This window comes from Bolinopsis microptera, chromosome 9 (assembly GCF_026151205.1).
Source record: "Bolinopsis microptera isolate Bmic1 chromosome 9, MBARI_Bmic_1.0, whole genome shotgun sequence".
Classification (NCBI taxonomy): Eukaryota; Metazoa; Ctenophora; class Tentaculata; order Lobata; family Bolinopsidae; genus Bolinopsis; species Bolinopsis microptera.
This window is the reverse complement of record NC_087080.1, coordinates 6,883,115-6,909,337: the sequence shown is the minus strand read 5'-3', so window position 1 is coordinate 6,909,337 and position 26,223 is coordinate 6,883,115. Positions and strand designations below refer to the sequence as shown.

Sequence of the window (26,223 nt, the reverse complement as noted above, 5' to 3'; positions counted from 1 at the left end):
CCAAATCTCACATCAAGGGAAATATCTAGGAAGTTTCTACACAATCACTAGTTGTTAAGATTATGAGGTTGTATTGTTGTTCTGTGCAATTGAATCATTGCTTTGGTGAAGACATGGATACGCCTTAAAGAGACTGAAACATTGGTTTATATGTTCTATGTAAATTGCAAATGTTATTCTATGTTGGCATAACTATAATATTTTCTAGCTCACTCGAATGATGTGTGAAATTTGTATTGAAAAGACACTTAGATCATTTATGATGACGTCATTAATGATGATGTATCATGTTTTTTAGATTAATCAGATTTTTAACGAGTTATCTTAGCTGTTAAATACTTGTATGATTTGAACGAAATTGGGTTATTATGTAATAAATATTATCTAATAACATTTCTAAAAAAATGGTCTAAATAATTGTATAAAGACGGTGTTGCATGGGTTTCACACAAGTCAGATAACTGTTAAATCACGAGATAATTACTGTGTCTCTGGGATGGTGGGGATGTTTATAAATAGTGAAATTAATTTTCGTGCAGGCAGAAATATTTCGTGCATTAACACAGGATTTCTTTACAAATGCCAAACTTGATGTTGTGATTGTAATTGGTGAACTAAATCTGCATTTATGGCATATATTGAACGATCGGGTGATACCTTATCAATATGTAGTATTAGTTTCATGTTGTAAGTTCTTCTCAGTTTACTGACCAAATCGTTCCATTATTTGAACTGTTTAATTTTGTCTCAGGTCCCTGCTGTACAGACAGCAGTAGTTATATCACTGACTCAGCCTGTCTTTCAAACATCAGCAAGCCTCAAATTCGTGGAGTTAAGCGCAAAAATCTTATGTTTGAAGCACAAATTGTCTATGTTCGCATAATTTAAATCTTGACGTGAACAGCGTGGTTCATGATATGTCATGTGACTGCGCGCGGGTTAACCGCGCGCTTTTTCTCGCCTAAATGAGATAAAAACATCGCGCGCTACAGAAAGTTAGAAGAATGTGCCTAGTGGCAACTATAGTTGGCGCCACCCTGTATAAGCTATTTGACATCGATTTCCCTGTACAGGACAAATGTAGATGACATTGGAAATCAAGGCAATAAATAATTGGTGTCAGTGTGACATTTGAGAGAGATTTGCTGCATTCCTCTGCGACTGGATGAATTCCTTGGATTTTTGCCTAAGAGTAATTTTGTCATATCAACTCGTAATTGAATTTCCCGGCGCCTATTCACGTACTATTTCAATTCTGGTTGAAAATTTTGGGCTCCAGACTTAACTAAATTACGGCTGGGGAGTCAAAATGTAAACGAGATTTTAAAAACTTGGTGCATCAGAGTCGGTTATCAAATTGACAGTTTCAACCACAAAATTTGTCGGCCTAGAGAATTCGTTTTGACCCGACAAAATATGCGAGAATATATTCAAAGTATGTAATGAATTGTGTGCATGATTATGTTGTCTGATGAGAGTTGAGACACTGCAGAGCGCAAGGTAGTTCAACATAGGACATGACAAGTAACATTTAAATAAAACAGACATGTAATCGAGATATACGATGAAATACTGGTGAATATAAGAAAGTTGAGTAGCTTATAACTGAGAATATGAAAGATCTCTGAGAGCTAGATACTTAAGTAGACGACAAATTGCTTGAGGGAGCAATATGATTAACTCAACAATTAAATGCTTTTAAAAGACAAAAATATTGAACGTCCGAATAAACGAGCAGACGTTAAAAAATAAAATGAGTAATTCCTACAAAAAACGAACACAAGAACTTACCATGCCGCAAGCTATTTGGTACATCATGTTCAACATGTGACTGCTAGTTAGGATCTCGCTTCTGGGCTCCATATCTACTCCCTGTAAAATAACATTGTGTTAAACTTGCGTCATAAAATGTGTTTTGACAAGATGAAGTTGTCTAATTCTTGATAAAATAAAGCAAAAGTTTACTGTGAAACAATATGTTTAAATCATATTATGTAGTACGCGAAAAAATTACACACATTGCCAAAGTACTCTTTAAACCAATGGGAGCACAGAAATATATCACGTGGCTACTATTTCCTCAGAGCATGGTACATGTAAAGAACACAAGATTCTCTTAAGAAGTGTGTACGGCTAAATGTGTTTCCTGCATTTGTATATAATTAATATGTGAAAACTTTCGTGTATATTTAGCACATTATATAACTTAGTTTCCTTACTTTTTTGAACAGATTGCATAAAAAAGCGCATCATGTGTACATTAGACAGCTAGTACCCAGGATATCCTAAATTAATACTCCACACTAAATACCACGTACACAAATTATGTTTCAGTACATTCCAGGTGAATACCTAAAGGGGCGTGGCCACAAAGACCACGTCCCACCCATTTCACAGCGGATATCTGACATGTTATATAATGAGAGTAAGAGTATGGTGTGTAACAAGGGATAATAGCGGAAACATTAAATACCACCAAACATTCGAGAGATGTACACATATTCTGTTCGTTTAGAGTATTGTTCATTGCAAAGCACGTCGTACAGTCACACTTTAAATCACGTTATATCGTGGTATTGTGACTCTGAGCATATTACTGTAATAAGTGATGATATATCTCTGAAGAGTCTCACAAGGGTAACAATTGTACAATGTACGTACACTGTACATACACTGTACATACCAGTACATACCAGTACATACACTGGTTGTACCAGTGTTATGGTCTCTAATGAACAACTGAGGACAAAGTAGGAGATGTTCTGAGTCAGGTCTCTATTTCTACTGCAAGCTGAGGTGTAGCTCCTTATTGTAGCAAAGACTGGGGTAACTTCATTTCTGAAGAATTACCCCAAAATTACGGAATAATGTAAAAGTTATGTATTGATCTAGTAGCAGTAATGTGGTCTATAAAATGGTGAGTGGACATTGTGGTGAGTATACATTGTGGTGAGTAGACATTTTGGTGTATAGGATTATGGGACCCAGACTGCTATTAACTTGCAGCATGTCTACCGTTTATCACACTAAACATGGGTACTGTGTTCTGGGTTGTGAGCTGTGGCAGCTACATTAGTGTAAGTAGACTGTCCTTGCAGATATTATAACCTTGACAAACTGATGGAAATACGTTCTAACGTAAACGTTTTTAGGTCCCTCAGGACTTGGCAATTCATATCTAACGATGAAAAAGATCAGTATTTCAGTGAAATCAGAATCCAATACGGTCTCTATCTACAAATTACCAGAGATTATGGTCAGAATAGATAGGCACAGACATACTGATATTTCCATGATCAAATTTTACCATTACGTCTTTTCTCAACTTGATACTGTCAAAAATGCGATCAACATTAGTCGACAAAAATTGACAGACAAATGCCGCTTGATTACAAATTTTTGTCCCAACAACACCAAGTTTTGCGATACAATAATGACATTAACATTAGGTCACTGCGGGGTAATCCCAGAGGAATTTTACTTTTTGTAAATCATGTCTACCTCTAAATAAAAATAGGTCTGTCTTGACAACAGTGCCCTAATTTTTGGATATAAAGTTACTTTTATTTGATATTAAATATCAGTTTGAAAATACAGTTTTAGGAATAACAAGGATAAAATGGTACTTGTAAGTTACTGACGCTATTTTGGCATTAATACTTGAATATTCCCAATCATGAAATGGAATCATTTATTGATGCTAAACATTCCAATGGATTGTCGTGAAAACTATTTTAGAATTCTATGATTAGGTGTGACTTTTTGGCGAGATATTGTTTTTTCTGCTGCTTAAAAATAGCATATTTCATGAATACCTTAGGTTAGTTTGCATCATTATGATAACACCATCTCCAAAAGAGCTATTTTAGGATTTCTTCAAATAGCAATCCAAATTCCAATACTGCATCCTCACAAATATCCAACGAAACCTACACTCATCATCTGTTTTAAATTGAAAATATAGCCGACCACACTGAAACATCAGTCTAACCATAACCACATTGCCAGAAGTCACAACCGTGAGTAGGAAATGTGTGTAATTAGGTAAAATTATAACGCGAATAATTCTTGGTGGTGGGGTACAGCGAATAAGTTAAAAATGTGGTTTCTAATTTCAAATAACACGGGTTGTAATCATCTAGATTGACAGATCTGAGAAACAGATGGCCAGCAAATACGCTTCTCAATCATTTTACCGGACATTAAAGTATTGTAAATTAAACGTCTTTAATCTTTATGACAAAGCCGACGAAAGTTTCCACGCAATGCTTCGTTTCTGGATTTATAACGAAAATGTCCATCCAAAGTAAATATTTGCCCAAAGAAACAGTGCCTATTCTCACTAATTGGTCGAATATATTCGCTAATTGGCTTTACAGAAGACTCGACTGAACCGATTGGTTTTGGCAGGCAGCAAGGAAAAGGCAGACAAACTTGATAGCAATCAGTACCTGCAGTTAGATGGTACACAGTTACATTCTTAACTTTAATACAAGAATACAGCTAAAATTTCTAGAATATAGAAACGTGGTAATTGTTAACATTTCTAGAATATAGAAACGTGGTTACTGGCTACTGCTAACATTTCTAGTTACATGGTTACTGCTAACATTTCTAGTAACACTGTTACTGTTAATATTTCTAGTAACACTGTTATTGTTAATATTTCTAGTAACACTGTTACTGTTAATATTTCTAGTAACACTGTTACTGTTAATATTTCTAGTAACACTGTTACTGTTAATATTTCTAATAACACGGTTACAGCTTACATTGTAAACTGTACCCTATCTCTACTATAATTCAGAGAATTATTTTTGTACAATCTTTGTACGACCGCCCACGTGCAAATTAGATGAAAAAAAGGAATTTAGGTAACAACCAAAAGGTTCCATAGCAACGGTGTTTTAATGCACACATGCACGTGCAAAGATTGTTTTAACGTCATTTTGATCGGTTTTGTGGTAATTACGTTGTGTTTAAAGTGTTTTATATTTAAATCGGCTGTATCTTCGGTTGGGATGGATACTTTTTGATGCGATTAAAACTTTCTTTCCAAGAATACTACTAGCTTCGTCCCTGTTACCACGGGCTTTCTAGTACTATATAATATCCAATACCTAATGTCTTCGGTGCGTAATAAATCTCGATTTGACCGCGATTTAAAGATTTATTGCTTACGTCGGCATTTCTGATTCTTCTTCAAACACTTTTATACACGGAAACCATGATTTCCAACCTATAACCATTAACCATACCCAATAAAATGCCATTCAACACTGTTCTATTTTCATTCCACAGTCTAAAATTAGTAATAGCCAGTATTTTGTCTTACCATAGTACGGTTTTTAACTAGCGCTTATGTCAAGTACGTCACAATGGAAAGTCAAAGTCGGACAGCTATTACTCAACAGGAGCTTCTCGTGTCCCCTAATATGGTCAAACTTTACCAACTTATAATTCTTCGCTATTATAGAAATATATTAGATGCAATATATCCGTGATATGTATGTATTTTGACTAACCTGTAAATAGTAGGCGCCATAGTTTATAATATTATGCAAGTTCCAAACGTTGTTAGTATCATTACTAACAAACGTTAATATTTACTATAACTCCTTTATAAATACGATTTACTGAAAAAATAAACCCCAGATTATCGAAAGATTAGCTCATCTCCAATTTCTGTAATTCAAACAGTATTATAATATTATGTATTGTGTTATAGAGAATGTGGCCGTGGTAATTCCACGATGTAAATGCCGGCCGACTAATTAGGAAAAGTTAGAAGCATTAGACCGTGGTAAATTGCGACTTATGGTACAGGAATCTGAAATAGATAGAGGGCTTAAATCTCTATAAATACCGCCGATTCACATGACGTGCTTCTTCAAAATACGTCAACTTAAGTTCGGCTACTCTTGCTACACCGCTTTAGAGCTGCTCCTTCATAAATACTACCACTCAAGAATTGCTCCTTCATCAATACTACCGTCTTACACCTGCTCCTTCACAAACAGTTTACTGTTCCTCCTTTATAAATACTTATACTTCACAGCTGCTTCTTCATTAATACTACCACTCAAGAATTGCTCCTTCATCAATACTATCGTCTTACACCTGCTCCTTCACAAACAGTTTACAGTTGCTCCTTTATAAATACTTATACTTCACAGCTGCTTCTTCGTACATACTTCCACTTTAAACCTGCTCCTTCGTCACAACTTCATAAATACTTCCAGTTAACAGTTCACAGCTGTGCGAGTGATCTGCAACTTTACAACGGAAGACAATGAAAACTTGAAGCTGTACATTATGCTGTGTTATATCGAACTTAAAATCATTTATCCATTTTACCGCTTTTCCGCATCAGTCACATAATTTCGATAGGAAAGTGAAGGTTTTCATCTAACTTACGAAGCATTTAATTTAATAACTGAGTAGTTTTGCAGATCGTTGTTATTTCACAAGCAAATGGAGCTCCAGCGGTTTCTCGTTGTGGTTTTTGTGTTTAGAAAAGAGGACATTTCAGAGCTTTTGGTCACACTCAGCAACTTTACACTTCTCATGTCACACAGTATGTCACACTCGGCAACTTTACACTTCTCATGTCACACAGTATGTCACACTCAGCAACTTTACACTTCTCATGTCTGTAGAGTGTAGAGCCTCAAACCAGGGCACACTACATTATAAAGATGTGGTTTGAGGTGTCAATGTTGGATAATATTATACTGAAAGGTATTTATACAGTACACTCACAGGTTTTCGTAAAAATGATGTCTCGAATGTTCCGAACATAAAATAGCACTTACTGACAAGATCACACACTGTCTTCTGTTGTAAAGAAGAAGCTGTAAGATAGTGGTCCTTCACACCACCACAAACGGTTACAACCAGATCCAAGAGCGGTAATTGCTGGAGGAGAGTTCTGGAACATAGTAATTGCCTGTGTGCTCAGCTTCACGTTCAGCCACTGCTACTACCAGGATGAAGTTGTGTGGTGTCACTAAAACTTCTGAAGTTTCCTCTTTTTTTTAACAGCAAAACCACATAAACACCAATTCCCTCAGTCAGGCTCCATTACCAATACTCACCGTGCCACCACCAAACATATCCGGAATATTTGACACAAAAGTAGCGCTAAGTGGAAACCGAATAGGGAATCACTGCTAAGTGAAGTTCAGGACCCAAGTCACACACACACACACACATACACCGGCCCGGGTCAAATGTTTACGTCGCTACACACAATACCACCCTATATTACACATACATTACTTGCTCTCTCTGATAATACGTGACCCTGAACCAGTCGTAAGGTTTGTTCACGTCACGTGACCAAAACGGACCAATAGGAAACGAGAGATTTGTGTGTACAGGTGCCGGCATCATTTTTAATAAGATAGCAATTGCAGTGATGCGTATAAGTTATCATATTCGGTAAAAACTCTAGTTCTCATTTACAGATGTCCTATAAAATATTTAGAGAAATATTGAGAGATACGGATTTTATTTTTAGGTTTATGAGGTAATACAGTTCAGGTTTAAATGTAAACTGACGTTATTAAATTAAAATATTATTAATAAATATTAATCATCCCGTGACTGAAACAAACCAATAGAAAGTAAGAAATTCACACCACGTGACTGAAACAAACCAATAGAAAGTAAGAAATTCACACCTGTTACGACAGTTCTGACATTATATAAGGCATGAAATTGTCAAGAGTGACAAGTACTTTAGCACCAAAATAGGAGCGGTCATGGTAAGCGCAGTAATAATAGCATGGGGTATGTTTGGATGATCTAGTTATTTATTATATCATATCATATAAAACTTGTTAGTTATTATATTGCATATATTATTATAACTTGTTAGGTATTATATAATATCACATACCGTGACACTACCCTGTATGTATTTATTGTATATTCCTTATTTAATGTTAGTATTGTGTTAGACAGTGTGGTTCACAGAGAGGAACATATGTTGTATTTTACACCACTACTAATAGATCTACTGCAGCGCAGGATTTAGACATGTTGAAATGGCGTTTATTTTGGGCCAGCCTGCTCTTTTGACTTTCTGGAAAGTTCTTGTAACCTGTAGAAAGTTCTAGAACCATTTTAAAATAGAACTTTATTAATTCGTAGCGGTTACTTTTATGCTTACGTAAGGTTGAAACGCTCCTTAAAATATGGTTATACTGGTTGTTTTTTAAACTTCTTTTAAGGAGGGAAAAACGAGGGAAAATTCATAGACACATCGTCTCAAGTCAAATTTTTCGAAGACATCTTATTTCTCGTAAGATTTTTCTCGTGATACTCAGATTTGGCAGATTTTCAGCTGGATTTGGGGAGTTGGAAAAATGCCAGGTAGTTGTGGGCTGGTGTGTACTAATGATGTGAACTAAATACTTTTGTGGGCTGGTGTGTACTAATGATGTGAACTAAATACACCACGGAGGATGACTTACGTCCAAAGAATCTGAATGACAAAAAGTTCCGGCTAATCTCTCGATCCTCGATTAAATTTGTAGATTAATTACTTAACTATGACGAGCAAAAACTAAAAAGATGCCAAGAATTTCGTTGTAGTGAAAAAATGTTTCGGACTTTTGCGTTTTCGAAATTAGTATTTGTTCAATTTACAGAGAATGGACTACATCGGACGTTTATATCCTTCTGAAAAGTGAGGGACTGCTTGTTAAATGAGAAAGTCTGGATTATTCCGTGTCGTGCTGGTATGTTATGTTAGAATGTGGAATATGTTGGATATTTTCATTTTTAAGTTACGGGTGACAATGTGACATGTCGAATGACATGATACTCCTTGCCTTTGATAGGTGCCGAGATTTTAGACCTTCGCTACAGCCGGCACGTTAGACATAAAAACATAGCTAAATAACTTTGGATTTTAATCAATGCAACTATCCCCTTTCATCGGTGAAGCTGCGTTTACAGTACTGCATATTTCAAATTGTAGTATTTAGTAAAGTGTTTGAAAACAGCACGATATTTGTCACTTGTATCCTCATCTAATCTAATTATCACGGGTGTAGAGTTTTATTTTCTCTCAAACTCCCCCGAAAACACAAACACTTTCAGACCTCGCTATTTATAGATTTTGTATATTTTTATATCGGGTATATATTTGTAAAAATTACGGTCACTAAATCAGGGGAGACAGTGACATTCACATCACTATATTGAATAGAGACACAGAGACAGATGAATTTCAACAGATTCTGTGGCTTGTTGTGATATCTCTGACTTCTGATCTAGAAGTTACCATCCCTACCTTCACTTCAGACTTCAAAGATCACTGAAGTGAGGATGAGGTCAGAAACCAGGGAATCCATTTATATGAATCACGATATTATATCGGTATAATCGTTTCTTTCATTAGATACCAATATCGTATCGATCAGATTCTAATCAGAGTCTAACACAATTTGAGTTATCATCAGCAATTGTAAGGTTGCAATGCAGTTTTCTAACTTCTCAAAATCAGCTCTGAACAGATATTGAGATCAGTAAATGAACACATCTCTGAAAATCATCGCGCCTCCACCACACCCTATGTAGAAGTATCGGAGACGAAGCCTTGCAACACTTTTTCATGCTACATGATTCATAAAGACATAATGTGAGACCTTAACAACGCTATCCCTCAAAATCTAACACTTTCTTAATATGACTTGGGCTCATTTAGCTGTTACTGTTGAACACTTAAAATAAGCATATTTCATGAAATTTATTAAGTAGATTTAACTGACTGGTCCAGAAATTGAGTGGAATTAAATTGGAAAACTTTTAGACCGTGCCTATTATGTAAAATGTCACCAAATATCAAAGGCCATTTAACTATTCGATTAATAAACTCTTATAAAGAATGAAAGTATTTAAATAATTGACTTATAAAAGGGTTTCTTAATCATTTGTTAAATTAATTTCACAAACCAAGGTATCTATAAAACTTGGGCGGAAGAATGGCAGGAATGTAACCTTAACAGGAACTTATCAGGAATGAGTCACGCCCACTTCGTAGACATTCCGGTAAAGAGAAGGTAAAGGGTTTAAAGGGAGTATTGAGTAAGAGAAGCGGTCTAACTGACCACCTGATTTACTCTTCACAGTTCACGGGGCTTCACTTGTGTGTACTGTATAGTAAACATACAGTGAAACTGTGCACTGTACATTATAAATACAGTGAAACTGTACATTATAAATACAGTGAAACTGTACATTAAACATACAGTGAAACTGTGGACTGTACATTAAACATACAGTGAAACTGTGCACTGTACATTAAACATACAGTGAAACTGTACATTAAACATACAGTGAAACTGTGGACTGTACATTAAACATACAGTGAAACTGTGCACTGTACATTAAACATACAGTGAAACTGTACATTAAACATACAGTGAAACTGTGCACTGTACATTAAACATACAGTGAAACTGTACATTAAACATACAGTGAAACTGTGCACTGTACATTAAACATACAGTGAAACTGTACATTAAACATACAGTGAAACTGTGCACTGTATAGTAAAGTAGTAAACACTCATCGGAACTGTGTTTTAATCACTGTAGTCTCCAGTAGACTACCCATTTTAATTATTTTCATCCACAACATTCTATTATTCTATTAACTACTTCCGTAAAATTGTCACCTCACCAATCAGCCGGAATTTACTGGCATCATAACTGATATTTGGAAAAATACCAACAGATTACCTGCGATTTAATCTACCACCCACCAAGAAATGCCCTCGTATTATTACCGGATTTTCCCAAATAAGACCTGGGAACATAAAATGTCCATTAAGTTGTAGATTAGCTGACAACTCTTTGAAATAAATGTTACACTACACTGTACACTGGATGAAGCAATACGTGAAAGCCACCTATATCTTATATACTTTATTGCGGGAGGATGAAATATTTCTCACCAAAAATGACCACTCACGAGTTCCCACTTAAGTAATAATTATTGTTAAGTTAATGCTTTTCCCATTCTAAAAGCGATTCCGATCTATCGTCTAGTACAACGTGGAGAGGCTATCAATTATAATGACTGTATAAGATACGATATAATATAGTAATATTAAAGTTTCTCATCAAATTTGCAGACCTAAATCACGAAATGTACTAAAGTTTGATTAATATGCATGGCAGGGTGTGTCTCTGACAAGCAAGAGGCTGTATTATGCTGCTAATACTGTACACTGCTCCGATATGAAGTCAATCAGAACTCAATCAAACTCTGTGGAGACTTCAGGATAATATAAGTCTAAAGATAGATTAAGGGGGCCGGGGGGGGGTCTTCATCAAAATTATCTCGAAATTGATTTTATAGTTGTTTCTGATAGAGGGGAGTGATATCTATCAGCTGCTTTTGGTCCCATGGAAAAATATTGTTCCTAGCCGAAATTATCGCTGGTCAAAGGTCAGCGCTCATGTGTAATTGTATTGCGAGAGCGATTTTCAATCGCGCGTCCTGAAAATCGAGTCTAAAAATCTATCTTCTCCTACATTTTTTAAGCAATCACCCTGAAACTTTCAGGATATGTTCTAGGGATCATTTAGAAGAGAAGTATCGAGCCGATTTTTGAGATAGGCCTCAGAAAATTTTTAATTCGATTTTGAAAATCTTGGACCTCATTTTTTGACGATTTTTCCAGGGCCAAGATTTTCAAAATCGATTTAAAAATTTTCTGAGGCCTATCTCAAAAATCGGCTCGATACTTCTCTTCTAAATGATCCCTAGAACATATCCTGAAAGTTTCAGGGTGATTGCTCAAAAAATGTAGGAGAAGATAGATTTTTAGACTCGATTTTCAGGACGCGCGATTGAAAATCGCTCGCGCAATACAATTACACATGAGCGCTGACCTTTGACCAGCGATAATTTCGGCTAGGAACAATATTTTTCCATGGGACCAAAAGCAGCTGATATATATCACTCCCCTCTATCAGAAACAACTATAAAATCAATTTCGAGAGAATTTTGATGAAGACCCCCCCCGGCCCCCTTAAAGTATTGATTAATTGAAACCCCCAGGATTCTTTTACACAGTGCAATGGGGTGAACATTCCAATCTAGCCCAACTAATGTGACTTTTAATTCAGAGATACGCGACGAAGTGCAGTAAAAATGGGGCCCGGCCCTCCAAATTGGCAGTCGTCCCGATCTGAATTATTTACAATCAGCAGACCATGAAAAAAGGGAGTCTGACAATTAGAGAAACCTGTTGTGTACAGTAAATTGTAACGAGAACCCACGAGTAAATGTAACAAACGTACACGCTAATCAGCTGGTAATTGATCGGTAATTGACCTAATTGAGGTGGTCGTGTACACGTCTTATTAAACGGTTTAGAAAGTAACGCCTAAGGGCCAGCTTGGAGCCCTATTAGGAGCCCCAATTAGTAAGAAATGTGGTTTTATTTAAACTGCATTGTTGTCTAGAGTTGAGAGGAGTGTGACTGTGTTTTGTGTTGAAGAGATGTTATCAGAAGAGGAGTGTAGACGAGCTTACTGCTTCACGACACTAATCGTGTACTATTTGTCAGGTGTCTACGAAGTGACATGTGGTTTGTGGAGGCACGTCTTGTCGGTCTATATCGGTCTATATCGGTATATCACAGAACATAGTTACTGACGTGAGCCTGGTAAAGCTGATGAAAAATTTGTCGAGATATGTTGAAACATCGACTTTCGGACGTGAGTAAATACTTGCTGAGAAATGACAAATGCTTTCAGCCTGGTCACATACTATACCTGGTCACGGACTAACGGTATTCTGACTTAAGAGTGCTCAGATCATGAGTATTGGGTTTAAGATCGCCGAAAATAACGCCCATTTCTCGTTTTAAATATCAGCAAATCAGGACGCTCTGCGATCTAAGACACGAACTTCATTTGACGACACTGTGACAAACTAACAAACAACCACAGCTCAGTTACCTGAAGGTTAATGTAGGCTGGATCAGGGCTCTTAAGGTTTACATACTCGTTCGGACTACCAGCTGGAGCAAATGTTGGGAGGTCTTCTAACGGGTCTGTGTCCCTGTTTGATGAGCCACCTGAAACACAAGGAAATTTTGTTTTTGGGTTCAATCTCTGAAACTTAAAATGCCTATTTCTAGTTTGAAGTTTAACACAGGGACACATCTGTTTCTGGTCCATTTCAACAATTTTCTGTTTAGGCTGCATAGTCCACCGATAAGTTTAACATATGGCAACTCGAGTTTTGGGGAAATTAAGCACGAGAAACTACATATAATTATATAATGCAGCCGATTATAATGTTTAACTTCTTGGTGATAGTTAAAGAAGCTTTTATTAATAAGTTTGATGTAATACGGCCTACACGGCACGTGCGGTGTGTCATGACACCAGATTTTCAGAGTATTATTTAGGGGAATATAACACGGGACACTCAGGACAGTGTGTGTGTGTGTGTGTGTGTGTGTGTGTGTGTGTGTGTGTGTGTGTGTGTGTGTGTGTGTGTGTGTGTGTGTGTGTGTGTGTGTGTGTGTGTGTGTGTGTGTGTGTGTGTGTGTGTGTGTGTGTGTGTGTGTGTGTGTGTAAGTAAGTAACTAACACGCTGATACACTGTGGTAAAAGAGAGGAGATCTCTCCCGAACCTGCACTCTCATTTCTTCTAATAAACCTTCGTCCTGTCATCAGCTCCGTACAGCTGTCACGTGGGCTAAATACGGTGCCGTGATTGGTCGGGGAGGAGAGGGGAGACGTGTGATTGGTGGAGGGGAAGGCCGGGGGTTTAAAAGGAAAACAAGCGCTGAATGAGTTTATAGTTCCGCTGATGGAAGTGCTGCATGTGATGATATGAGAAAATTAAAGGCGATAATTAAAATGTACAAGTGATAATTAAAATGTATGGGAACAGACACTTTAGTTACAAACAAACAGACAAACAAACAAACACTTTAGTTTAGATTCAAACAAACAGACAAATTATAAATACATACAAACAAGCTGGAACAATACTCTAAAATAAACACATATTTACAGCCGTAGAGGCTGGAATAAGTTCTCCGTACTCTTTTTGAGGTTTCAAGGGAGTAGTAAATGGGTATAATAGCACCACTTGGACCAATATCAGTTAAATTATGTGGGTATATTCAGAAGAGCAAGGTATTTTGTTTTATGTGTTGTGAATAACAATGAAAGGGTATGGAAAACGTGTCAACAATTGACGGTACACCACATGCTGTACTGTCTACAACACCCACCACTTATATGACCAAAACCATAATAATAATAATAGTTGTGTAGTTATAAATGGAATTTTATGCAGTAAATATCATGCGTTATATTGTTATGTACTGCATAACATAGCTAACGACTCTAACGGAGTACAGGAATGCACGTCTTTAACGACAATTTTGTACGAAATTTCAACACGCATGCATGAGAATACTGCATTTTCAGAATAGTTCAGATAGTTCTCACTTCCTCATCAACTTGTATAAAACAGTTCTAATTGTTCATTTTTTGTCCAAGGACTTGAACTTATGTGAGAGAATTTTCGAACATTTTTGGGCAATGGAATGTTGTACTGCATCCATTTCATTTTTTCTTCGATGTAACCATCATTTTCAACAAACAATTCAATTTCATTCAACAATCAAGCATTTAAGAATACTTAGCCACTGTTATGGTGGTACCTGTAGTCGCAGACAACCCAAAATTATATACCCCTTCTCCAACATTAACCAACCCTCCTTTCCATTCATCGAGAATAAAGTTATTTTTCCAATATTATATTTAATATTGGCCGAACTACAAAAACAATGTTTCTCTAGAAACTCCACCCTTAACTTGGTTTCCGGAATTCCACGCTTTGCTACGTATATCAGCTGCATATCATATCAGCTGCATATCATATTAGCAACTTATCTCGTTATAAGATTATACTGCGACTAAAGTAATGCTGAAACCCCCTCCTTAAATATCTGGGTTGACCGTGACTACAGGAAATATTTTTGCATAAAAACACGAAGGAGAAGAAAGAACATGTACCATTCTGTTTACTTTTACTGGCCGAGTTGGCGATATTAGAAGAGATTTTTCTGATGTTTCGAGAGTGATTTTTCTCGAACTTCGTTCGTAATGATCGCAAGTATGTCTGAAATGATAAGAATTAGTTAGAAATCGAAACGCTAACTTAAGTACACTGTGAGGTTTTGTGCTTTTCTTCGGAAGGATTGTCGTAAATGAGAGCTGGCAGTGACAAAAATTCGTTATCAAGCCCCTCTAAATTATAAAAGAAATCAAATTTCAATTTTTAACTAGCAATGAAATCATTACAGACATGGCCATATTCGTCATTCAGGGGATATCAAAATTCACCAACTGAAGACTGAGTTTGTCTAGACTTGGACTTTGGAGAAACAAACGTTTCAGTCCGGAACAAAGATACCCTACATGAATAGACCTTGAAATACCTCCCGCAGAACAGCGCGTGAACACTTCAACTGTCTCACATACATGAAGCAGAAACCAGGCAACTGCCCCCGATATAATAAAGAGAACAAAGTACTATCTGTATGTTATTAAGGAGATGAGCACGTTAAAGTAACATTAGTAAAATCTAAAGCTATGTCTTGTGGAGGGTACCTGTAGATCCCCGTTGGGGACATATTCTACCAGTAAACAGACAGGAGGCTTCACGGTGACACACCCGATTATGTTTACTATGTAGGGGTGTGACCCGACCTGAAATTGCAAAGGGTCAAACCAGGAAGTTTGTTACAAAAGTTTGTTAACGATTGAAAATAAGAGAAATCGGGAATTGACAGGGTTTTACGCAGTATTTTAGTTAAATAAGAGTAAAAAGTAAACATTTTCATTTACTTGAGAAGCTGAGAAGCCTTATATTGTGAGAAAAAAAAACAAACGAATTGTTTAGAATCGTTAGGTGTATTTGTGTATCAGGAGCCCGCGTAAAGTTTGAGAACGTTCTCTCACGCTCCCGACACACACACAATAATTAGTAAGCTTGACACTGATTGAATCTAACTTTAAAAACTGGTTTTATAGTTCCACACACCAGGATGTACTTATTATTTACCTTCTTCATTAATGCAATCTCCTTCCAAAGTGCCTCAGCCTCCTGCTCGCTATTCGACTCTTCTGAAACAAATCATTTTATTGCTTGTAAACGTGCCGCTCGTTGTCGGAAAGCCAACTTGGCTACAAGCCAACCATCAACTTCGCCGGGATACCAGTATATAACAGAGAAAAGCTGGCTCATCAATGATCTAAAATCCGCAAAGATATGAAATCACTGTGTTACACATTGCTACGACTTCAACAAAAATGCAGAACAGTAAACTTCCACACACTAGCCGCGTCAGCTCAATAAAAGAGCTCTCACCTTTGAGCATTTTAACAGCCACCATGGTCGACTTGCCATCTTTGAGCATGGCCCCCTTCATGACCCGACCAAAGGCCCCCTCACCCAGCAGGGTGCTCAGTTTCATATCGTCTGGGTTTATCTCCCACTGGTCCGGAACTACACTTCTCCTGAAGTTACAAAAGGTTAGCAACTGGCTAGAAACTGGCTTTAAGACCAGTTAGACTCATCAGAGGCTATTTAAGTACTGGTTAGAGATTGGTTCAGCTTGAGAATACTCTCAGGAGTTACCCGGCAAGTTAGTTAAGCCTGAGGGCCAGGGGCAAAGAAAAATGCACGGGTAACATGATAGTGTCAGGAAAAAGGAGGAGGGCCCGGAAGCGGAAGTCAGAAAAAGAGAAGGAGGGATAAGATGGCCAGTGTATGAAAGGCCAACACAATACAGGGTACCTATAATATTAGTGTGGACTGTGGGTGATTCCCTTTAAAGCTGGCCTGCTAGCGTGTCCGCGTAGTAATGAATCAAGAAAATGTGTGACAGGGTTTCCCGTACAAGTAGGAAGAAGAGGGGAAGTGATAGAGACACGAACTGATAGAGATTCACCCGACAACGCGTGCTGAGAGGGGAAACCGGGCACTTTCTCGAACACAAGGAAACATTTTGAGTGGTAATTGTTCTCTCTGTGGATTAAATCGTATCAGATATCAAAGATAGCGCTCTTGAGTGTCTAAGATATTCCTCACAGACGATCACTGTTTTATGGAAGTGTCAAGTGACGTAAACTGATTGTGTTTTATCTCTCTGTACTTCTGTGTTAGCATTTATATAGTCTCGTCATACGTTATGAGAGGTTATGAGGGGGAAGCGATCAAATAGTTTTCAGGGATTTAAGGGACGGAGCATCGGATTCTTTCTCATCAGAAGCTTTGTGGAACACCTCAAAACCCACGTTCGCCTCTTCCATTACTAAACTAGGACTAAAGTATATAATGCTGTAAAGGTATAGATATGGAGACGTACTTCTCCTCTCTGTACTACAGGATGGAAAAGATTTAAGGAATCAGGAATGTCTCTACATATTTTTATTTATGATTGGAAGAAGATAATATTATTGCAGCAGTGGCTTTTCAAATCCTTACGGACGTCTGCACTTTAACATTGTACTTTAAGAAGTTTTCCGGATTACACGATTAAGTCAAGGCTACAAGACGTTTACTGTATGGTCATGGAGTGCGTGTAACTACCATTATAAACTATCATGCCAACTCAATCTGTGTTAAAAACATCAGCCTACGTTTAATCATCCAGTAACATTAACCGCAATCAAATGCATAAAGACTGGCGGACACGGACAACCAATCAGTAAATTCTCCGACAGTTTACCGACCAATCAGAGACGAGCTTCAAACCACGTGACTCCCAACAAGCCAATAAGATGCCCGCAAATAAACACCAGGATAAGTGAACTATTGATACGATATAGAATATCGAGCCACTATAATGAGTATTTAATCACAAAGCTTGGCCAGATGTAATGGGGTACGGAGAGAGAGAGGGGGAGAGAGAGAGAGAGAGGGAGAGAGAGAGGGAGAGGGGGGTGATACAGTGGACCATGTTTAGAGGTACGTGTCAAGTATAGTCTAGACTTTCAACGTGAGGATAATAGTTCGGGAATGAAATGTAGCGACTAAATTTCTGGAGCTTTTCTAGACAGGCGACCTTTTTTTTGTCGAGTTGCAGGCTCCAGATACCAATCCCGTAAAGGACATCTCCGTCGACTGATAATGTACAGTTAAACGGAATAAACGTCCGAATATTGCAGGTTCTGAAGAACCGAGAAATTTAAACAAAATGTTAAACAAGACTTACATGAGGGGATAAAGCGGGTTGTACTGCGTTTTTATTATTTTCTTGACCTGGTTGTGCCGTTTGATGTAACAGAAGAGCGCGATACCAAGACCAATCGCAAACATGATGACCAACACTACCACGATGTAGACCCACTTATCTGAAATTATGGTGTAATTAGTTAATTGGAAAATTAAAGGAATATAATTAGTCGGAAATAGATGCTCGGGATGGTTATTGTGACTACGGTCAAGGATTCAGCGTCAAATTAGTAAGACTAAATTGAAAATTTGGAGGATAAATTAGGGAGATTATGGAAGGAATAGCTAATGTTTGGCCGGAATAATATTTGAAATTTATCGTCATGAAGGCGACACAACGATGAATCTTGCTCATGATTTAGGAATTATGATGCCAGTTTTATCCTAAACGCAATGTATTTTCTGGAGGAGCTATTGAATAAAATTTTCGTTCATAGCTGTCCAGTGTCCAGCAATCGAGGGTGTTTTGCCAGATGTATAGATCTCCTGACTTCTCGTTGTCTTTAATTCAGATAAAAATCAATAATATTTTGCGGTCGATCCGGCGATCACGGCACATAAATAATATCACATTCCATAATTCATCAGAGTTTGGTATTCTACACTTCCCTGAATTTTAATTCTACCAAATTAGGCCTCTTTATTAACAAAAGAAGCCGCGCGTAGCTATTTCTTCTCACTAACTCTTTACTCATAGTTCAGACGTTATCTTCAGGAGCCGTAATGAAGAATAAGAACTCGAATTAAAGTGCTAGCTAAGTACCCAAATGGATCATCTCTACTATTATATTATGGTGGGTTACAAGTTGAAACTCAGCTCATTTTTAGTTCAGATCTTTATCATGATAAAACTGCTGTGGTGAGGTACGTTGACGTTTCAATTTTATAACTACATGATGATATTAAATGGGATAAAATTACCGTGAGTTTGTTTGAGCTTTTGAGTATTTGGAATGTTCTAGAACAAATCTGGTTGTATAAATTACGCAATGTCCCCTCCAATAACAAGATATTACCACAATAGTATCTAACGTGAAGCTTGAAGCCTGAACTTGCGCTCATTCCGATGAAACCTTACACTAATTTCAGACAATTAACGGTTACATTTAATTGTGTCGTCTCATCCTGTGACCTGTCTTCAGTCTGGGGCACGTGACCCTGTTTGGTTTGTACTTGGGACTCTTGCCAGGATTAATGAAATCTAACTTTGAGATTCTAACAATGAATCTAATTTTGAATATCTAATTCTGGGATCGTGTGAACTGTGCATTATATTCAAGGTAAAAGAATATTTTGAAACTGTAAGGATCTGAAAATGCATTTTTATTTATCAATGAAATGGGTGCACGGGGAACTCAAGGCAGCCCTAGTGTATCAATCAGTACATTACTAGTGTATCAATTAGATTATAATAAGGGTTATTAAGCTATATTCTGATTAAAACCAAACCAATTGAGCTGCATACTTTCAAGTTAAACCTAGGAATTCCTAGATTCCAAGAAACACGCTGTGGTTACGTTAGATCATAATCCGACCATTACTTTACGATATTGTTATTAACTATATTGTTTTGAGGAGGGATCTAAGGCTTGCCCGACTGTTCGGAGAAATCTATTTAATATCGGCAATTGTAGATTTGGGGTTAAGGATAAGCTATATTTCGCTGTTCAAAGATTCTGCTGAAATTAATAGTAGCAGTCCTTGTTATAAGTGTAATGCTATAGTTTCGGTTAAGTTGCACGTAAAATTTGTCTGTAGATGTAAATTATCGGTAAGTTTTGTTTGTAGCTTTATTTGTTTTGTTCTTCGGCTCTATTGTGCAGTCTTTTATCTTTGCCTAACAAATTACAAAGGCAAAAGCTTTGTGTCTAGATAGAGGTTTTAACAAGCTTTTAACTAGAACCAATAAAGTTCCGATGATGCCAAGTAAGTTTGCAGCCTGTAATCATGCTTGGACACGCCGGATTTGCAGTGGTAACGATTCTTCAGATGTGTTTTCCAAGTTACGAGTTATGGTCCTACGATGATTTTTTCAGAGGAGAATAATTAATATTGGACACATTATGATTTATCGGTCTTAACCTACCAGATTAGCATTGTGCCTTAATAAACCTATAAATGACGAGATTGTCTTCAAAACCAACCCTTATCCAGACCACAGCTGTTCAAAGCGTCCGTTAAATCACTATGTTTACTAATTGCATTTCAAGTTGTTCAATGTACCCAATCCAATACCCATAATAAACGTATTACATCACTCACAATAACTGATGCAGTGATCACCCAGATCTCCAACACTAGAGTTGTATAATGTATTTCAGGACATGCAGGATGGGCCCGGTTACCGGACACACCCTAATACATGCTCACCTCATCAGTCTTGTAACCCTAACACTGAACATTACCCGCGCATCACTGTATCAGTTTTCACTCCCAAGACATTTAGACGTCTGTCCAAATCTTCAATCCTAAAATTAGTCGGGATACATGTACATTGTACATTGTACAGTGTATAGGGGGGGGGGGGGGGGGTGAAAACAGTCGGGTCATGTAGAAAACCTTGATTTAACGCTTAGAGATCGGATAAATATTGTGGTGCTTCTGATTGGAGTTAGACTGGTGAAGTTGACGTTTTGTATTTTGACCGGTACTATAGTTTAATGGAAGAATAGAGCTCAGTACTCTTAATAGGGGGATATTGTGACCTCCTGTGTTCAGGGAGCCTAGAGGATTTAGTGTGCGCCACCTGTAAAATGAACTATACAATCTGTGCAATTAGTATACATTACACACAGTGTGAACTGTACAATATGTACAATTAGTATACATTACACACAATGTGAACTATACATTCTGTACAATTAGTATACGTCATTACTGATTACACACAGTGTAAACTATACATTCTGTACAATTACTAAACAATACACACAGTGTAAAATATACAAGCTGTACAATTGCTATACATCATATTGTATACAGTTATATCTTTATATCTCGTACGTAAAGCCTCAGTGTAGTGTGACAACATGTGTACGACATGATACGGAACTGAGATATGATATTATGATAACATAGATCAGATCATGATACGGAAGATAATCGTTAAATAACTTACTTAATAGTTCAATCATGCGTGTTTTGATGGTTTCTTCGTTTAAATGCGAATCTACCATTCCGTTTAACAGAGGAAACCTTCCCAAAACTCGTATATATATAAATATAACCTTCTATGTATTTTCATATTTTACGTAATTTTTTATCGCCTTAAATTCGGAGGCTAATATTAAGACATTCTGTTAAGGTCAAAAGATAAAGGTATGGTATTGCAACGTACATATTATAATATAATAATGAACTTACTCTACGTCAACAATAATTGTGCATAATACACGTGTTTTATCAACCCTTTCTAAATTTAATTGACGGCCCAAACCACACATAATCAAAAATCGTTTAAAAACCAACTTCTCAAAGTTATATGAACCCAATACTATGAACCTACAATGATGTAGACGCATCTTCATGCTCATGTCACCATTTCGTCAGTATTTCTAGCTTCAGCCCCTTCACAAGCCCTCTTTGAGAAGAGAAGCCTTAAGAAACCGTAACTTCTTATCTTAATATAATTACCTATTTATCCAATTAAGATAACCATCGTATTGTCACGTGATATTGGGTAGGATCGCATATTCTACTTCTCGCATAATATGTTAAAGCCTGATAAGACCATAACATACAGTGACAACCGGTGGGTTCGGTTTCTGAAGAATATAAAATCAGTAAAAATTAATCGGTATAGGGGTACACGGTACACGGTATAGGGGTACACGGTACACGGTACACGGTACACGGTACACGGTACACGGTACACGGTACACGGTACACAGACCACGGTATATTGGGTATACGGTATAGGACATTTACAATCATCATTGTTATAAAAAGATTTTTGTGTATTTTGATTTTTGATCTACGTTCATGCAGTTATCAATTGAATTAATTACCGTGATTTCCACACTTTTGGCACTGTAACATACCGAACACATTCTCTATCCCTTAGCAACACGTACAGGTGATTGATAACCAAGATTGTGTAGTAGATCCCGCCTAGCTGACTCAAGGCCAAGTTACACCTAAATCTATCACTTCAACGTTCTACAGAACACGAATGCAGCGTGACAAATGAGAACTCTTATTTATAGAGACTTGCACAGATGAATGCCACGGTTAACTATTATAACATATTATTAACAATATGATATTTAATAATAAATGTCACTGACAATATATTTAATACTTTCAACACTACTTAGTATAATATGACAGATAATTTGTATGCGACAAATAATTTGAATTTCTGATGAAGACGTTCCAATGATGAAACATATCATTTTTTCTTTATTAATAACGCCGCAGTAATTCTGTCCAGAAGATACTAGAACTTTTAGGAAATTCTCAAAGGTCACAACTTTCACTCTGTCTTTTTACCATGCTACAATAAGAGCGTTGAAGAGCACAATCCCACTTCTCCGCAGGAGAGACTTATTTCATGGCAACCCTTATTAATCCCTTCGAAGGCCATGCTAATCCAATTTTTGATCTTAAATTATATTTATCATTATCATATTATTCTATTTTCGACAAATTAAAAAATAAAATCCTTTTTAAAAACAGGCTAAGAAAGATCTAACTCGATAATGTAATAAACTTACTGCTCTGATTTTTATAGTAGACCGAGTTGGTCACTGGTGGTTCACTGGGAGGTCCCCAACCAGCACTGGTTCTTGCTGATATTCTTACTGCGTTGATTTTTGCAGCTTTATCTACAACTGTGAGGTTAACGATGCCATCAAAACTGCCATCTTCTTTGAAATTGTCTTTCAGCTCCTTGTTTTCGCTAAGAAAGAAGACATTTAAAAAACAATGTTTTTGAAAATCTAATTGTCAACAAATTAATCACATTGATACGTCATGGAATTTAGCTTAAAAAACGAATAAAAGGATAACATTCAGCTATGTTAACGAATTTGAACTAACATGTTCAACAGAATGGTATTAATTATCTCCTCTTCTTCAGAAGCCTCCCTCCGTCTCCTCTTCGACATATTATTCCCGGCCTTCTTACTCAAAAACACCAGTTTGTACTCAATAATTATTCCTTTTATACCCTCTCTCGGGGCATCTATTTTAAGTTCAGTATAATACATATCAGAGTCGGGGTGCTGATTTATCATCAGAGTGTTGTCGAGGATGGGTGCGTCAGGTACTGGAATAGAGAATTTTAAATAGAACTAGATGTTAAATGTGAGATCAAAGGAAACAGATCTATAGCTATAGCTCTACAAGAGTGCCGTTCATGAGTAATGTTGTACTGTGAATCGTCTAATTGCAACATCTCGATCACAAACTAAATGAGATTGACCTTACCATATAAGAGGTGAAATATCACAATACCGATATCTGAAAGCAAAATAATATGAAACCACCCATACAAGGTAGAAATCCAGAAACTAACCAGTTTCCTCAGTTCTATAAGAGTGCGTCTGCTGTAGACTGGTTCCCGCTTCATACACAGCCACAACCATAACACTGTATGCTGAGAAAGGTTTCACAAACTCTGCTCCCACTGTTACACTTGGGTCACGTGTGTCATCGCTCTTAATTGTGATTGGCTCCTCCGTGATGTAGCTTGCTGCTGATTCGCTTGTTACTGTCACCTGGTGTTTGGAAATAACGGTGAGTTTCTTGAAATTTCGCGATCAGTATTTTTTGTGAATCGAAATCTTTCGAGCGATTATTTGATCTAATAATATTCGCTTAAACATATGCCTTCATAAAACTACCACTGATATAGCTAACTCCTCCTACAACAAGCCAAGCCTGGCCATTAAACGAATGTATATTTTACTGTAATGAAGAGCATGATTGGAAATGGATTTCCCGGTGGTATGCACTCAACCACACCTTTGTAATTACACCACTCTACCCAGTTAGCGTAGAAAGAGAGATACAATATTACAACAGTACTGCAATGTACGACACTATTATGTACACTAATAGTTGATGCCTTCAGCTACAGCTCATGGTTGGAGTTGTCAGTTGTAACAAAGTGAAGTGTTGGTGACCAATTAATGGGATTAATGAGGGTTAGTGGCAATAAGAATTGATGTGAATTTTATTCCAGATTACCAAGAGGAGCATTACCTGGTAGTGAATAAAGTAGTTGTTGTCATCATTTACAGCTGGTTCCCAGCTGAATGTCAAGGATTCGTTCGTAATGTTTTCTGTAATTTCTGAGACTGGCGGGGGTTTAACTGAAAAAGTGGGGATTAGGTCGCACAAACATTTAAATTTTCGGCTTGATTACGTTTCAAAGATATTGATTTCATATACATTTAAAATGAGAATAGAACTTACCGATCGTTTGAACAGGAATCTTGATAGCCATCTGGCGATCTAGATATGATACATGACAAACGTAGGTAGTATTTTCAGTAAAGTTCTTTATCTCGTACGACAATCGCTTTGTTTCCCAGTTGTTATTTTGCCTGATGAAAAGAAGATTAGGGCTTATATAATTCAATCGACTCATTATAAGAAATCCTGAAACTGGGGAGGCCGGTATATCATGACCTCTAATTTCCCAAAACTTGACCTCAAATTTACCAAAATTAAAACTTAACCTCAAATTTACCAAAATTACCTCTAATTCCCTGGAAACCTTAAGTCAGGCTCCAGTGAGTTAGGAAACCTATGATAACTTTAACGATGTTTAATTAATGCTTTAATGAGTTTTAAATTCAGGATAATATACTTAAATCTTCTCAGCAATAAAATGATAAACCTAAACGGTGGAACACTTCATGAAACCCTACCTGGTATCATTGCTAGGGAGCCATTCTGTTTCTTCCCCGTTTACTGTACCCCATTTCACTTCAATTATTTCCTCAAACAAACTCTGTCTCATGGTAATATCGAGATAAACTTCAAGTTTGAAATCTTCATAAACTGTCTGTCTCAAAGGCAGCTCATTGTGTTCTGAAGCTAGCACCAGAGGTTCCCTTGCTGAGGTAAATATTAGTTTAATATTTATATTATCAAAACTTAAGTAATCAAATACAAGCCAACATGGCACCTTCGTTCTTAATACGAATATTAGCAAACATACAACCATATTACTAAATCACTTTTCAATAATATTAAATCAATCTAGAAAGGTCTTAACGCTCAAATATTGTTTAGTTTTCCACTATCATTATACATAATATAATACATAATATTATATCATTATACATATTATTATATCAACTGAGTCAAACATCTTCCTCCTCATAAAGAGAGGAAATTAAAGGGAATGATACCTTCGACGATAACGTCTTGTGAGGCGGATCGTTTTGTGGGTGTCTGAGTTATTTGATCTGTATACTCGAAGGTGCAGATGAACTGCTGTCCCAGCGACATGTCCACCTTCTTTATTTTTAACTCGTGAAGACCTAGAATACAGTGAGTTATAATTTGTCTGGTGGTTAGCAATTAAAAGCGGTTTTTATGGAACTCCCATAGTTAATTGAGGTAGTGTTCTTTGTTGAACCAATTTAAAAAAAAGTTATTGAAAGAGAGCTGATTTTTTAACATACCGAAAATCTCCAAAAAATCAGTCGGCAGTTCGACTTCAGTTCCGTTTCCAAAGCTCCAGATGGGCTCGATATTGTCTTTGTGGACCCCAAACGGGCATTTCGTCTTAAATTCTCCAGTTGTCTGACAAACTACACATTTGAGGTAGCGATCAATCCAGGGATCGTTACGTAGGTACTGATAGTCGTTATAGGCCATGGAGAGCACCGTGTACTTTGCTGAAGGGGCAACAACAGCGTCTTCGTAACCTGGGTTAGGGAAACTAAATAACATTCAAATACATTTAAAATT

The 26,223-nt window shown here is 37.0% G+C and overlaps 1 protein-coding gene across 2 annotated transcripts in view; it reads right to left on the bottom strand.

Moving 5' to 3' along the window:
* LOC134821464 (uncharacterized) overlaps window positions 1-26,223 on the bottom strand; it is a 56,393-nt gene that overhangs the window by 9,561 nt on the left and 20,609 nt on the right. The window contains exons 15-29 of one of the 2 annotated variants that reach the window (XM_063832216.1): window positions 25,935-26,180; window positions 25,659-25,790; window positions 25,173-25,362; window positions 24,715-24,845; window positions 24,502-24,611; window positions 23,813-24,014; window positions 23,335-23,563; window positions 23,010-23,194; window positions 18,275-18,413; window positions 16,426-16,574; window positions 16,120-16,181; window positions 15,666-15,764; window positions 15,069-15,174; window positions 12,987-13,105; window positions 1,792-1,872 (exon numbers count right to left, since the gene is read on the bottom strand). In XM_063832216.1, coding sequence (XP_063688286.1) covers window positions 1,792-1,872; window positions 12,987-13,105; window positions 15,069-15,174; window positions 15,666-15,764; window positions 16,120-16,181; window positions 16,426-16,574; window positions 18,275-18,413; window positions 23,010-23,194; window positions 23,335-23,563; window positions 23,813-24,014; window positions 24,502-24,611; window positions 24,715-24,845; window positions 25,173-25,362; window positions 25,659-25,790; window positions 25,935-26,180 — 2,180 coding nt within the window. The remainder of the gene's footprint in view (window positions 1-1,791; window positions 1,873-12,986; window positions 13,106-15,068; window positions 15,175-15,665; window positions 15,765-16,119; window positions 16,182-16,425; window positions 16,575-18,274; window positions 18,414-23,009; window positions 23,195-23,334; window positions 23,564-23,812; window positions 24,015-24,501; window positions 24,612-24,714; window positions 24,846-25,172; window positions 25,363-25,658; window positions 25,791-25,934; window positions 26,181-26,223) is intronic. The other variant, XM_063832217.1, reaches the window with a different exon arrangement.